The sequence below is a fragment of the Octopus sinensis genome, linkage group LG24 (genome assembly GCF_006345805.1).
Source record: "Octopus sinensis linkage group LG24, ASM634580v1, whole genome shotgun sequence".
NCBI lineage: Eukaryota > Metazoa > Mollusca > Cephalopoda > Octopoda > Octopodidae > Octopus > Octopus sinensis.
The window spans coordinates 15,293,785-15,308,134 of NC_043020.1; the positions used below are offsets into that span (position 1 = coordinate 15,293,785).

At 37.5% G+C, this 14,350-nt stretch overlaps 1 protein-coding gene across 2 annotated transcripts in view; it reads left to right on the plus strand.

Annotated features, from left to right (window-relative positions):
• Positions 1-14,350, plus strand: part of LOC115224089 (DNA polymerase theta-like) — a 59,793-nt gene that overhangs the window by 10,605 nt on the left and 34,838 nt on the right. Inside the window, exons 6-11 of one of the 2 annotated variants that reach the window (XM_029794891.2) lie at positions 1,290-1,424; positions 4,217-4,371; positions 6,437-6,593; positions 9,382-9,502; positions 9,815-10,188; positions 12,983-13,123. In XM_029794891.2, the coding sequence (XP_029650751.1) occupies positions 1,290-1,424; positions 4,217-4,371; positions 6,437-6,593; positions 9,382-9,502; positions 9,815-10,188; positions 12,983-13,123 (1,083 nt within the window). The remainder of the gene's footprint in view (positions 1-1,289; positions 1,425-4,216; positions 4,372-6,436; positions 6,594-9,381; positions 9,503-9,814; positions 10,189-12,982; positions 13,124-14,350) is intronic. The other variant, XM_036512810.1, reaches the window with a different exon arrangement.

Here is a 14,350-nt window from a genome sequence, read left to right on the forward strand (position 1 = left end):
AAGCATTGGTTGAATCCCGTTGAGGATCGACAACTTGATTGTAAATGCTGGCCTGCAATGTATTCAGGACCTTCAGGCAGTGATGATGGGCTGAGAAGTGTGGTGGGTAGACTTTGCTACTGCAGCCTGGGTTGGAACCTGGCTTTAATAATAATAATAATAATAATAATAATAATAATGAAATTATTGTGTACAGTGTTCTGTGCACCACAACTTGTCAGAAAGTGCATATAAAGTATATGCAGTAATGTACAAATGTCTGGAAAGCAAACAGTGTATGAGTCAGATACATGCTTGTGTGTGTATGGAGGGGAGAAAAATCAGGTGTAGTGTTGGCGAGTCTCAGGAAGCATGGAAGTTTTAAAGGATGCAGTGCTCTGACAACTAACAACTGATGCTGGCAGTTTGTTTCATGCTTCAAAATATACCAACAAAATAGTTGGAGGAATGCAGTTGTGTTGGTACCACATTAAAAACACCCAGTACACTCTGTGGAGTGGTTGGTAGAAAACATGTCAGCTGTAGAAACCATGTCAGAACAGACAATGAAGTCTGGTGCAGCTGCTGGCCTTACCAGCTCCAGTCAAACCATTCAGCATGGAAAGTGGATGTTAAATGATGAGGATGATGATGAATGGTACTACTACCGATATTCCAAACATACCAGAAATGGACATTACATACAAAGTAGTGAGCCATTGAGGAAGCTTTTATTTGGTCACTCAGTATGCTAGAAAAAGTACCCAAATCTCTGTCAAATTACAGTCATCCTAAAAAGAAAGGCATCGGAGTCGCTGTGTGGTAAATAGCTTGTTTACCAACCACATGGTTACGGGTTCAGTCCCACTGCGTGGCACCTTGGGCAAGTGTCTTCTACTATAGCCTTGGGTCGACCAAAGCCTTGTGAGTGGATTTGGTAGACGGAAACTGAAGGAAGCCCGTCGTATATATGTATGTATATATATGTGTGTGTGTGTGTGTATATATTTGTGTGTCTGTTTGTCCCCCTAACATCGCTTGACAACTGATGCTGGTGTGTTTACGTCACCGTAACTTAGCGGTTCGGCAAAGGAGACTGATAGAATAAGTACTAAGCTTACAAAGAATAAGTCCTGCGGTCGATGTGCTTGATTAAAGGTGGTGCTCCTGCATGGCCACAGTCAAATGACTGAAACAAGTAAAAGAGTAAAAGGGAGTACTTATTGAAGAATGTTGCTGAAATCTGGTTTAAATGTTTGGTCTTCCGTTTCTTGTGGCATTGAACTAATTTTCTCTGTTGTTCCTTCCAGCCAATGTTGGAAACAGCAAACTATTGCTCTCGAGCTGGAATTTGCCACAACCTATATTACAACAGTATCATATTCTTGGAATACGTGAAATGTTTCAATGGCAAGCCGAGTGTCTTTCAACTGGACAAACTCTGAGTAAGTTCAGCTTTTGTTCTGCTTATACTTTTTCTTTCCAGATTCTTATTATGGACACCATCACTGAAAGGTCACTACAAAACACACACACACACAATCTCTTGGTCTGTTCTAGTTCTTTATGCTTAATTAACTATTAGTTAATTCGAATTATTTCTTATTAAGCTCAGGCATGGCTGTGTATATACAAGGAGTAAATTCTGGAAGACTCATCTTGCAATGGAAAAGTCCAATGAGTTAGATTTTCCAAAGACTTCTGTTCTTGGTTGTTTAGATTGAAGAATTTCATAAAGACTATAAACTAACTTCTGTTTCTAATTTGTATAATATTAATTTAGAAGGAAAAAATATTATAAACAGATTAAAATTGTGGGATAGAACAGAACCTTATTCACCTAAAATGTCTCACATAAACTTAGAAGACCACAAACCCAACTTTGTGAATTGTCTTTCTGTTAGATTAATTTGCCATTGGAGGTAGAATAAGCAAGCAGATTATCAACCAGATTTGTACCAATGCTGACAAAGGAAACTGAATTAAGTTTATGATCTAACTCCTTCAAAGTAATAAACTAGTTTAAAGCTATTAAAAATCAGACACTAAATTTATACAAATAGATATTTCAAACTATACGACTCATCTGTTACCCCTATTTTCCTCAACAAAGCTCTTATCTTTACTAAGAAAAATTCACGATTAACTAGGCAATATATTGACAATGCTACTTTTATTTAATTTGAGGATAGCTACTAGATTAGAAAATCTTAACAATTTTGACATAACAATGGGTTCAAGTAACTCAGTACAAATTACAGGTCTAGTAAGTGTATATATATATATATATATATTATACACATATATATATATACATATACATATATGTATATATATATATATACATATATATATATATATATACATATACATATATATATTATATATATACATATGCATATATATATATATATATATATACATATATATATATAATATATATATATATATATACATATATATATATATATATATATATACATACATATATATATATATATATATATATATATATATATATATATATCTATATATATATATATATATATATATATATATATATATATATATATATATGTGCCGGTGGCACGTAAAAAGCACCATCTGATCATGGCCGTTTGCCAGCCTCGTCTGGCACCTGTGCTGGTGGCACGTAAAAAGCACCCACTACACTCATGGAGTGGTTGGCGTTAGGAAGGGCATCCAGCTGTAGAAACATTGCCAGATCAGACTGGGCCTGGTGCACCCTTCTGGCTTCCCAGACCCCAGTTGAACTGTCCAACCCATGCTATCATGGAAAGCGGACGCTAAACGATGATGATGATGATGATGATGATATTACACTGTATCAAATAATGAATTCTCAGGAATAATGGTAGTGCGGGTCTCCATAGAGATGGAACTCTTCATTTTATAAATGTAGCAGAGAGAAAAAGGAAAAGAAAAAAACTTTTTGAAATTTAGGACTGTGGCATAGTGAATTTTCTGGACATTAAAATATTTGAAATATTTAATAGACATACTCTGAAATTTGCATGCTCTACTACATCTAGTTTAGCAGCTGTCAATATTAAAAAATTGAACACCACCAGAATGAAGGAATGTATGGATATCTATTCTGAACCTTTTGATAAATCAAGGTCCATCAAAGAATAAGGAAACCAGGATTAAGTTCAATGATTTATTCAACCTGTTGAAAAGTGTTAAGATTGCAAAGCTGTAGAAATACATCTTGAAGGAATGGTCAGAATATATACACAATGGTTTAACAAGCACATGGTACATAGTGATGGTGTATGCTGGATAGAACAGGAAAAATGAGACGTAACTTCTGCTGGTGGACAGGAACAAACGTATGCGTCGAAGGATAGCAGAGGCTGCTTGTGGAATAAAACTCACTCTGTGCTGAAGATTTTAACACCACACAACTCACCTCACTGAAGAAATAGCAGAAAGACTTTCCTTCTATAGCTAATGGTGGTGCACTTGGCTGGTCTGTCATGTGATGGGATGGACAGCCTGAGTAAAGCTAGAGGGACCCAACCATCTGTGATGAGCCAAAATGTGAGTACTTAAGAGTAGAGCCAAACTGAACATGCTTATCATCATCATCATCATCATCATCATCATCATTATCGTTTAATGTCCGTTCTTCATGCTAGCATGGGTTGGACGGTTCGACTGGGGTCTGGGAAGCCAGGAGGCTGCACCAGGCTCCAGTCTGATCTGGCAGTGTTTCTACAGCTGGATGTCCTTCCTAATGCCAACTACTCTGAGAGTGTAGTGGGTGCTTTTACGTGCCACCGGCATATTTATGGATATATATATGTGTGTGTGTGCATGTGTGGATATATATATATATATATATATATATATATATATATACATACATACATATATACATACATAATTAAAATTTAGGGCTCAGCCACACACCGAACCTAGAAATTGGAGCTAAAATCCCTTTCTGCTACTATAAGAATAGTAGCAGAAAAGGAATCCCAAATCTCACCTCCAAGTTCGGCATATGGTGAAGCAACTAGCTGAACCCCAATTATAATTATGCTTACTGCATTGAAAATCTGAAAGCTACAAGATAATGCATGAATAAATAAGTATGATAGAATAATCTGAATGCTAAATGGTTAAAGAACATGTTTAGGAATTCATTTACTTAGCAGTCATTAGTTTCATTTATGTTGATTATTGTCACTAACTGTTGTTCCCTATTTTTTAGATGGTGGTAATCTGGTGTTTTCAGCTCCGACAAGTGCTGGTAAAACTATGGTTGCCGAATTGCTAATATTTAAGCGGGTTTTAGAAACTAAGAAAAAAGCCATAATGATTCTGCCGTTTGTGTCTGTGGCTCATGAAAAAGTCCAGTATTTCAAGGTGAGTCTGAGTCTAAAAGAATCTAGCAGACATATATCTCCCTTTAACTTTGTCAGTGTGATAAGAGACTTTTACAATCATATTTATATTGTAAATGCTGAACCTTATGAAGGAGATGACAGGGGACTGAGGTGTGTGGTGCACAGCTGTACTCAAGAAGACCTGCCCACCACAACAGAACTGAGATCCTAAAAGCAAGGTACCATGTAAAAAGCATTGGTGTGGGTGCTAGTGCCACATAAAATGCACCCAGTACACTCTGTAAGTGGTTGGCATTAGGAAGGGCACCTGGCTGTAGAAATCAAGTCAAAACAGACTATGGTACTTGGTGTGGCCCCTGGCCTTACCAGCTCCTGTCAAGCCATCCAGCTCATGCCAGTTTGGTAAATGGCCATTAAATGTTGATGGTAATGAGATGATTGTGAAACCCACAGTGGGATACTGCTCCCATATCTTGGATGGTAGGTACTGCTGTTGTGCACACACACACACACACACACACACTAATGCATGTACATAAGTGTGTGCATATATATATAATGTATGTATGTATGTTTTTGGTTGGTTGGTTGTAAATGACAGAAAAATGTATTGACAAAATTTTATGTAACAATAAGAAATCCTAATATTACAACAAAACATGTAAATAATTTATATTATTATTTTTGATAATAAATTACCGTCATGTCTGCATTAATGCAAAATGCAAAGAATTTCTTCAAAATAATCCAGAATTTAAGCTTTGGACTAAGAAACTCTTTCTTAAATACTAAATAAAATTTCATCAAATTATTTCTTTGTCATTTATGACTTTATTGTATTCTCTTGTATCATTCTGTATATTCTACTAGCAGTAGAATTGCTCGGGTTTGTAAGGGAAATAACTATATAAGCATTTTTAGAGAGTTACTTAGCCATTTCTGTTTTGGTGTCTTCAAGCCATGAAGTCGTTCTAAAAGAACGCTGGTCTCCTTGACAACGCATTACGACGTTGATTTCCTTAAACTCCCTTCCCACAGCTTCACGAGGGAGGGAAGAAGGGGGAGAAGCAAACACAGGTGCAGGTGTTTGAGCGTGGACGCCAACTCCGCCGCCATCGACACACAAAAAATTATGCATTAAAATGGAATAAAAAATGATGTTAAATTATTTTTAAAATCGTAGACTCATCGTAGACGCGCGCTAATAGCCAGAAGGGCTCGATATTAATCACGACTATAAGATACCCGAATTTGGTTAAACTGCACCTCAAAATGTGGGAGGAGTTAGGAATCTAAATCGAAGGAGACAGACACTCACACAACTACAGTTTTATATATATAGATATGTTTTGTAGAATGATACATTAAAGAGTTTTTTTTATGAGTACTACCGGATTACTTGAATCCATATATTGTCCCTTAAATATGTATATATTGGTAAAAACAGTAAGATAACAAAAGAAAGAAAGAGACCTCAATATTATGTAAATAGAGGAAATTTATCTGTAAATTAATATGTGACAATTATACAATAGCCAAGATAAAACTCTGAGTTTCGGATGCTGAGGTGGAAATCTGAGTGTATTTACCTTAATTTTCATCAGTTATGGAACTTACAGGTAAAATAGAACCATTTTTTTTGGAATTATTCTTTGAAATATCTTCCTATACCATCTAGAAAGGAATTTATTTTTAGACTTATTAATAATATTAAAGATTTTATTACCAGGATTAAAAGGAAAGCCTACTATACGTTTTATTTATTATTTTGCACATTACTTCTATGTTTTATCTTATATATAATCTTTCTATAAGATGTAATTTTTCTAAATGGTATAATTTAATTTTTCATTATTGAATTGATAAAAGGTAGTTTTTTTCTAATTTATATATATATATATATATATATTTTGTGAAATTTGAATTAGTATTTCTAAATTGAATTTTTCCTTGTAAGTTTGGAATAATATTCCCTCATGTTATTTATTATTATTATTATTATTATTATTATTATTATTATTTTATATATATATATATATATATTATATATATATATATGTATGTATATATCAATATAATTTCAGTTTTTATGTGATGAAGTTGGTATCCGTGTTGGTGGTTTCCTTGGCAGCCAGACCCCTAGAGGAGGTTTTAAAAATGTTGATATTGCAGTATGTACTATAGAAAAGGGCAATAGTCTTGTTAATCGTTTACTAGAAGATAAACAACTCGACCAGCTTGGTTAGTATATTATTTTATTTGTATTATAATTTTAGGGAGAATGGATAATATACAGTAATTTAGGTAAATTTTAAAGTAACTTAAGTACAGGCATGGCTATGTGGTTGAGAAGTACATTTCACAACCATATGGCTTCAGGTTCAATCCAACTGCATTCCATCTTGGACAAGTGTATTCTCTCTTACTTTCAAGCTGACCAATGCTTAGTGAGTGGAATTTTATTAATGAAATCTGCAGAAATTCATCATAATTAATCATGATTGTTTTTTTTTCCCCTTCCATACTGGCATAAGTTAGATGGGATTCTTTGAGGCAGTTTTACGATTGGATGCTAACCCTTCATGATATTCAAGGGTATAACATACTGATTTTGAAAACTGCAATCATCATCATCATCGTTTAACGTCCGCTTTCCATGCTAGCATGGGTTGGATGAATGACTGAGGGCTGGCAAACCAGATGGTTGCACCAGGCTTCAATCTTGATCTGGCAGAGTTTCTACAGCTGGATGCCCTTCCTAACACCAACCATTCCAAGAGTGTAGTGGGTGCTTTTACATGCCACCGGCACGGGGCTAGTCATGCGGTAATGGCAACGACCTCGCTCAAATCTTTTACACATGCCACCAGCACAGGTGCCAGTAAGGTGATGCTGGTAATGATCATGCTCGAATGGTGTCTTTTACATGCCACTGGCATGAAGGCCAGGTAGCCGCTCTGGCAGCGATCATGATATATATATATTACAGAGATGTACTTGCATAGCAAGTGACCTGATCTGAGATTGTGTGCTGGAATGAAAACAACTGCAACATGGAAGGTGTTTATAAGCCATTTAAGGAACGCACAAAAACTGTTAGATTCACTTCAACATTTAAATTTAATTTGCCAAAATATTTTCGGCGCTTTGAGACCGCGACCTGTTCACTGACAAAATTTTGTGCTGTATATATGTGTGTGTGTGTGTGTCTGTGTGTGTAATTGTGTGTTTATTTACATTTGAATGTCTCCAAAAATTGTAAGCTACAAGCAGTGTTCTTGGCATTTCTTCTGTTTGCTAGCACTATGCTTTTAGAGACATGTGAAATAAGAGATTCCTTATTTAAGAACAGATAAGGACATGCCTCAGTGATATAGGAACAGGCATAGTTGTGTGCTAAGAAGCTTGCTTCCCAACCACGTGGCTCCGGGTTCAGCCCCACTGCATGTCACCTTGGACAAGTGTCTTCTACAATAGTCCCAGGTCAACCAAAGTCTTGTGAGTGAATTTGGTAAATGGAAACTGAAAGATGCTCATTGTTTATATGTACATTATATATTTATGTGTGCGTGTGTGTGAATTTTTTAGTCAAATGAATTGATCCTAGTACTTTTATAAGCCTGGTACATCTATTGATCTCTTCTGTCAAACTGCTAAGTCATAGGGAATCTAAACACATCAATGCTGGTTGTCAAGCAGTGGTGAGGGACAAACACAGGCACTAAGACCACTACCCTGCGCCATATATATATATGTATGTATGTACAAAAAATCCAGTGAGATCCGTGAAAGTAGAGTCAGTATATCCAGTGGTAATCTGGGTGGAGTGCTGGTATGTAGATGAGGGGAGACACAAACATATATATATATATATATATACAATGGTCTTCTTTAAATTTCTGTCTACCAAATCCACTCACAAGGCTTTGGTCAGCCTCTAGGTTATAATTGAAGACATTTGCCCAAGGTGTCATGCAGTGGGACTGAACCTAAAACCATGTGGTTGGTAAGCAAGCTTCTTACCACGCTGTTATGCCTGCCCCTGTATGAATTCATAATAAATGTTCAGCTCACTCAATAATGTAATTATGGATCATAATGAGAAACTAATTTTTTTATCACCTCTAATTAATATTGTAACTATTGTTAAAATATTAATGACAGCCACTCCTATATCTCTCACCTTAATTGTGGCTGTCCATGTATACAGGTATACAGTCACGTCCTCAACATCCCTGTGTCAGTCGAGGGATCCTAGTCTTGGCTCGTGGATCCTGGTGCCATGTAAAAACACCCAATAGACTCTGTAAAGTGGTTGGTGTTAGGAAGGGCATCCAGCCATAGAAACCATGCAAAAGGAGACAATGGTGCCTGGGTGGCCCTCACGTTGACCAATCCCTGTTGAAACCTACAGCCCATGTCAGCATGGAGAACAAAGGTTAAAAGAAAGGATAATGATAATGCTGATGATGATGGTGTTCTGAGACAGCAATCCACCCTGTACCCTCTCATACCACAGCTATTTGTTATTTCTTTATTACCCACAAAGGGTTAAACACAGAGGGGACAATCAAGGACAGACGAAAGGATTAAGTCAATTACATTGACCCCAGTGCGTAACTGGTACTTAATTTATCGACCCTGAAAGGATGAAAGGCAAAGTTGACCTTGGCGGAATTTGAACACAGAACGTAACGACAGACGAAATACCGCTAAGCATTTTGCCCGGTGTGCTACCACAGCTATTTGTATAGATATTGCACTCTATAGATGACAGGTTAAAGACAAGATAAGAAAAATAAGGACTGAAGAGTGAGCAACATTCCATCATCGTACATATTGTGTTTATTAAGCTGTATGTATAAATTTGTTAAAATTCCTTTTACTGAAATTTTCTTTATAATAATTTTGTTTTCATATTATCATGATGTAATTGAAATCCAGTTAAAGATGCAAAGATTAAGTTGTGCTTATTTTGAAAGTAATACTTCTGCCATTATTCTGCACAGTGTCATTTGTTATTTCCCAGGTGTTATAGTGGTCGATGAACTGCATATGATAGGAGACTCACATCGAGGATACTTACTTGAACTGATGCTCACTAAGATATTGTTTGTCTCTAAACAAAATAATTTTAACAAGAGTAACAGGTAAGTGGTATCGTCTTGGCTCAACAGCCCCTCACCGTTTGTTTTTACTGTCTTGTTCTCACTGTCCTGTTCTTGTTATCACTTTCACCCTCCGCAAAAAAATCCCAAATTTTATTTAATTTGCTTTGCGTGAAGGACTGTTTCAACGAAGTCGTGTATTGTCCTTGCCTTCGAAACGCGGAGTAGATGAAACAGGGACAACTGATGAAGGGGAATATTCTCTATGTTGCATGTCTTGTTTCTCTGTTTGTTTGTTTTTGTTGTTTTTCCTCTTTTTTTTTTTAATAAATATATTTTAAAATTTGTTTACAGAATCAAAGACGCGCCAAATAAAAATGTCCAAGTCCAGATTATTGGTATGAGTGCCACTTTACCAAACCTTCACGTCATTGCAAAATGGCTTGATGCCTCTTTATACACAACTAACTTCCGACCGGTGCCTCTTACGGAATGTATCAAAATTGGTCAAACGATTTTTAACTCTGCAATGGTGAAGTTACATGAGCTTAATATTAACACCAAATTGAAAGAAGATGCTGACCATATTGTTTCTCTCTGTCTGGAAACGGTCTCTTGTGGTCATAGCGTCCTTATATTCTGTCCAACAAAACTGTGGTGTGAAAAGTTGGCTGATAATATTGCCAGAGAATTCTATCATATCCTGCGACAAAAGACTGTTGACCAAGGTGAGTCTCGATTAACGAATAATTGTCTTCTATCTTTTACTTGTTTCAGTCGTTAGACTGTGGCCTTGCTGGGGCACCACATTCTCTATTACTCTTTTACTTGTTTCAGTCATTTGACTGTGGCCATGCTGGAGCACCGCCTTTAGTCGAGCAAGTCGACCCCCAGGACTTATTCTTTGTAAGCCTAGCACTTATTCTATCAGTCTCTTTTGCCGAACCGCTAAGTTACAGGGACGTAAACACACCAGCATCGGTTGTCAAGCAATGTTAGGGGGAGAAACACAGATACACAAACATATACACACACACATGCATACATATATATATACATATAGACGACAGGCTTCTTTCAGTTTCCATCTACCAAATCCACTCACAAGGCTTTGGTCGGCCAGAGGCTATAGTAGAAGACACTTGCCCAAGGTGCCATGCAGTGGGACTGAACCCAGAACCATGTAGTTCATATACAAGCTACTTACCACACAGCCACTCCTAAGGAATTTTTGCTTGGTCGAATCAAGCCCAGTACTTTTTTTTTAAAGCCTGATTCTCATTCTGTTGGTCTCATTTGTGGAACCACTGAGTCATGGGGATATAAACACACCAACACCAGTTGTCAAGCAGTGCTGGGGGGGACAAGCAAAGACACACACACACATACACACACACAAACATGAAGGGCTTCTTTTCAGTTTCCGTCTTCTCAAAACACACTCATGGCTTTAGTTGGCCTGAAGCTATAGAAGAAGACACCCAAGATTCCACGCAGTGGAACTGAACCCGGGACCAAGTGGTTTAGAAGCAAACTTCTTATCACACAGCCATGCCTGCATCTATGTTATTGATACAGGTGTAGGGATGGCTGTCCGGTTAAGAAGTTTGCTTGGAAATTGTTTGGTTTTGGGTTCAATCACTTTGTACAGCATCTTGGGCATATTATGTCATAACATAGCCTCTGGTTGACCAATGCTATACAAGTGGAATTCAATAGATGGAAACCATGCAGTATTATGCTGTGTCTGTGTCTGTGAATATATGTGTGTTTGTGGTGGAGGGATGCATATCAATGAGAAACTTACATTTCAGTGAGAAAATCAATGAACTTATGTCATGGGTGGAATTAATACCTTGTATTTATTTCACCTAAGTTGCACAGACCCTCTGTTGTCATAAATATAGTTCACTGGTAATTAGACTATTGAACACCTACAACCAATGATTTTATTACCCACAAAATGCATAATATAAATTAATAATTATAAGAATGGCTGACAACTTCCTTGCTTTCTTGGTAGGTATCATGATTATGTTTTTAGCCACTTCTTAAGTGTTAAATCTTACGACAGCTTGATTTTGATTCTCCTGGGTAATTTGGAGTTACAGACCTTCTTTAGTTTGTGATAGGCTGTTCATGCTTGTGCCTTCCTGATCTTGATGTTTACTTCCAAACTGCTCACCCAACCGCCTAAGTACTTGAAGTTTTCAGGCAAAGGTGGCTGCAACTACCTGGTCACTGCATGCACCACCCTGAACAAGAAGCATCCAAATTAGTTTTGTAGTGCCCGCTTCATGGTGAGGAGGAAAAGGTCACACTTCATCATCATCATCATTGTTTGACTGTGGTTGAGACAATGAAATTTACCATGCTACACCAGACTTCACAGTCTATCATAGCATTACAGAGGTCCTGTTGCTGGATGCCTGTATCCCTGGAGATTACATCAGGGTAGGAGAGTGTGTGCCCTCTGGTATTGCGAGTAGATGGCTTCCAGAGGAGAAAAGTAGAAATTGCCTCATTTTCAGCTCTACAACAATGTCCAGCAAACTGGACTCTCCTACTTTTCACAAGAGATGACACAGGTGGTAGTTTTCCATATATTTGCATTTTGGTTGGATGATGCTTCCACGAGAGATTTTGAGCTCTCATAAGGAGGCGAGTGTAGGTTCCATCCAACTGCCTCTCAAGCTTCTTTGATAACGTCCAGGTTTCTGAGCCATATAGTAGAATTGGTTCGACTGTGGCTTTGAAGATTTTAAGTTTGAAGTCTCTACTTAGATTTGATGACCAGATCTTATGCATGTCATAAGGTCACACTTACATCGACAACTTGGTCACAGACACTGGCCTGGAATGTATCCAGGACCTACAAGCAGTAATGTTGGACCGAGAAGTGTGACGGGTGGACTTTGTTGCTTTGACCTGGGTTGGAACCCTGTTGATAAAAAAAAATAAAAAATTATAAGTTGTGATGGTTATTGTTGTTGAACAGAGTAATCTGCTATTAAAAATATTCCAGCCTTGACCATCTCATCTTTTTAGGTGCCAACAACAACAATAACAACAAAATAATTGTAAGAGATTGAAAGTTTTAAAACTGTACTTGCTAAAGCAAAGAAGGAAGAAATATACATTAATGGATATATTTGGAAACACTGCTGCTAATTTTTGGCATTAAAAACACGGAATCTCCAAACTGGACCACTGCAACAGTAGAGAATGCTAAATGTTTCTTTTTGTGGTTCCAGGTTAGAAATATTTTATCCCCATCATGATATATTTAACCCAATTGCAGTTTTTTCTGGCACTAAAAACATCAGAAATAACCAAAACTACCAATTTAATGTTCCTCTAATTTCTAATAATAAGCATATCACAGGCTGGATATCTGTTAGAATGATTCATTTGACTAGAATGTGCCGTAGCATGGCCACAGTCTATCTACTGAAACAGGTAGAAAGATGGAAAAGATAAAGATTTAAAATGTCTTTTTTGTTTCTTATTTCTCATGATCAGAAGAGGAAGCCACCACCTCTTTGCTGCCCATCGACAAAGAAGCAACTCATGACATCAAAGTTCAGCTTGAGAGAAGTCCTGCTGGTTTGGATTTTGTTTTAGGAAAAACTGTTCAATGTGGAGTAGCTTTTCATCATGCAGGTTAGTTCTAAATTGGTTTTAATTTACTTTTATTGAAATCATCATCATCATCGTTTAGCGTCCGCTTTCCATGCTAGCATGGGTTGGACGGTTTGACTGGGGTCTGGGAAGCCAGAAGGCTGCACCAGGCCCAGTCTGATCTGGCAATGTTTCTACGGCTGGATGCCCTTCCTAACGCCAACCACTCCATGAGTGTAGTGGGTGCCTTTTACATGCCACCAGCATAGGTGCCAGACGAGGCTGACAAACGGCCACGATCGGATGGTGCTTTTTACATGCCACCTGCACGGGGGCCAGGCGAGGCTGGCAAACGACCACAATCGGATGGTGCTTTTTACGTACCACTGGCACGAGGCCAGTCGGGGCGGTGCTGGCAACAGCCACGTTCGGATGGTTTTCTTACGTACCACCGGCACTGGTCTCACAGCTGCAATTTTCATTGAAGTTGATCGATTTCGATTTTGATTTTGATTTTTGAAATCGATTTTTTATTTTGCTTCCATTTGTGGTTGCAAACTTATATCAAAGAAAACTGAAACAATTCTTTACTTTTTAAGATGAAACTTACTTTAGAGAAATCCTTAGTTGGTTTTGATAATCAACGTTTTATAGTAGATTTGTCAGTTTGGTAAAATAACATCCTTGTGTATCTCCATCATATGAATTTATCTGTGGTGTCTAACATTCTATCATATTTCCCGGGATTCTTTGAGCTTAGTGTTAAGGTTCTTTCTTCAAAGGAATCCTTTAGTCTTGGGCTATGATCTACCTTCAGAGCTTTGATATAGGTCACTTTGAGCACCAGCTTAATTCATTATCATCACCTGGTTAAGCTTGCTAGGACATTTTTGACCTGCATGTGTCATCCATCTCAGTCCTGCGTTAAAAAAGAAATGTCGAACTTGCAAAAACAAAGGCTCTGTAAACAGATGCCTTCTCTCTGGAAATATGTGGACATTATATGTACTGTTCCTAAGAAGAAGTCATGTAGATGCAGTGTGGACAGCAGCAGCTGAATGGTGATCTTTTTTGGATATGACACAGATCATTGAAAGGCAGCTGACTTGGTTTCATCAGACATTGAGTCAGAGAAACACATACCAGCACTCAAGACCACTGTAAACAACAAAAGATCCAGGATGGCCACCTCTGACACCTCCACAAATATCAAACCAGTGGCTGCTACTGAGACCCCATATGTTACACCAATGTTCCTGCTGAATGTCA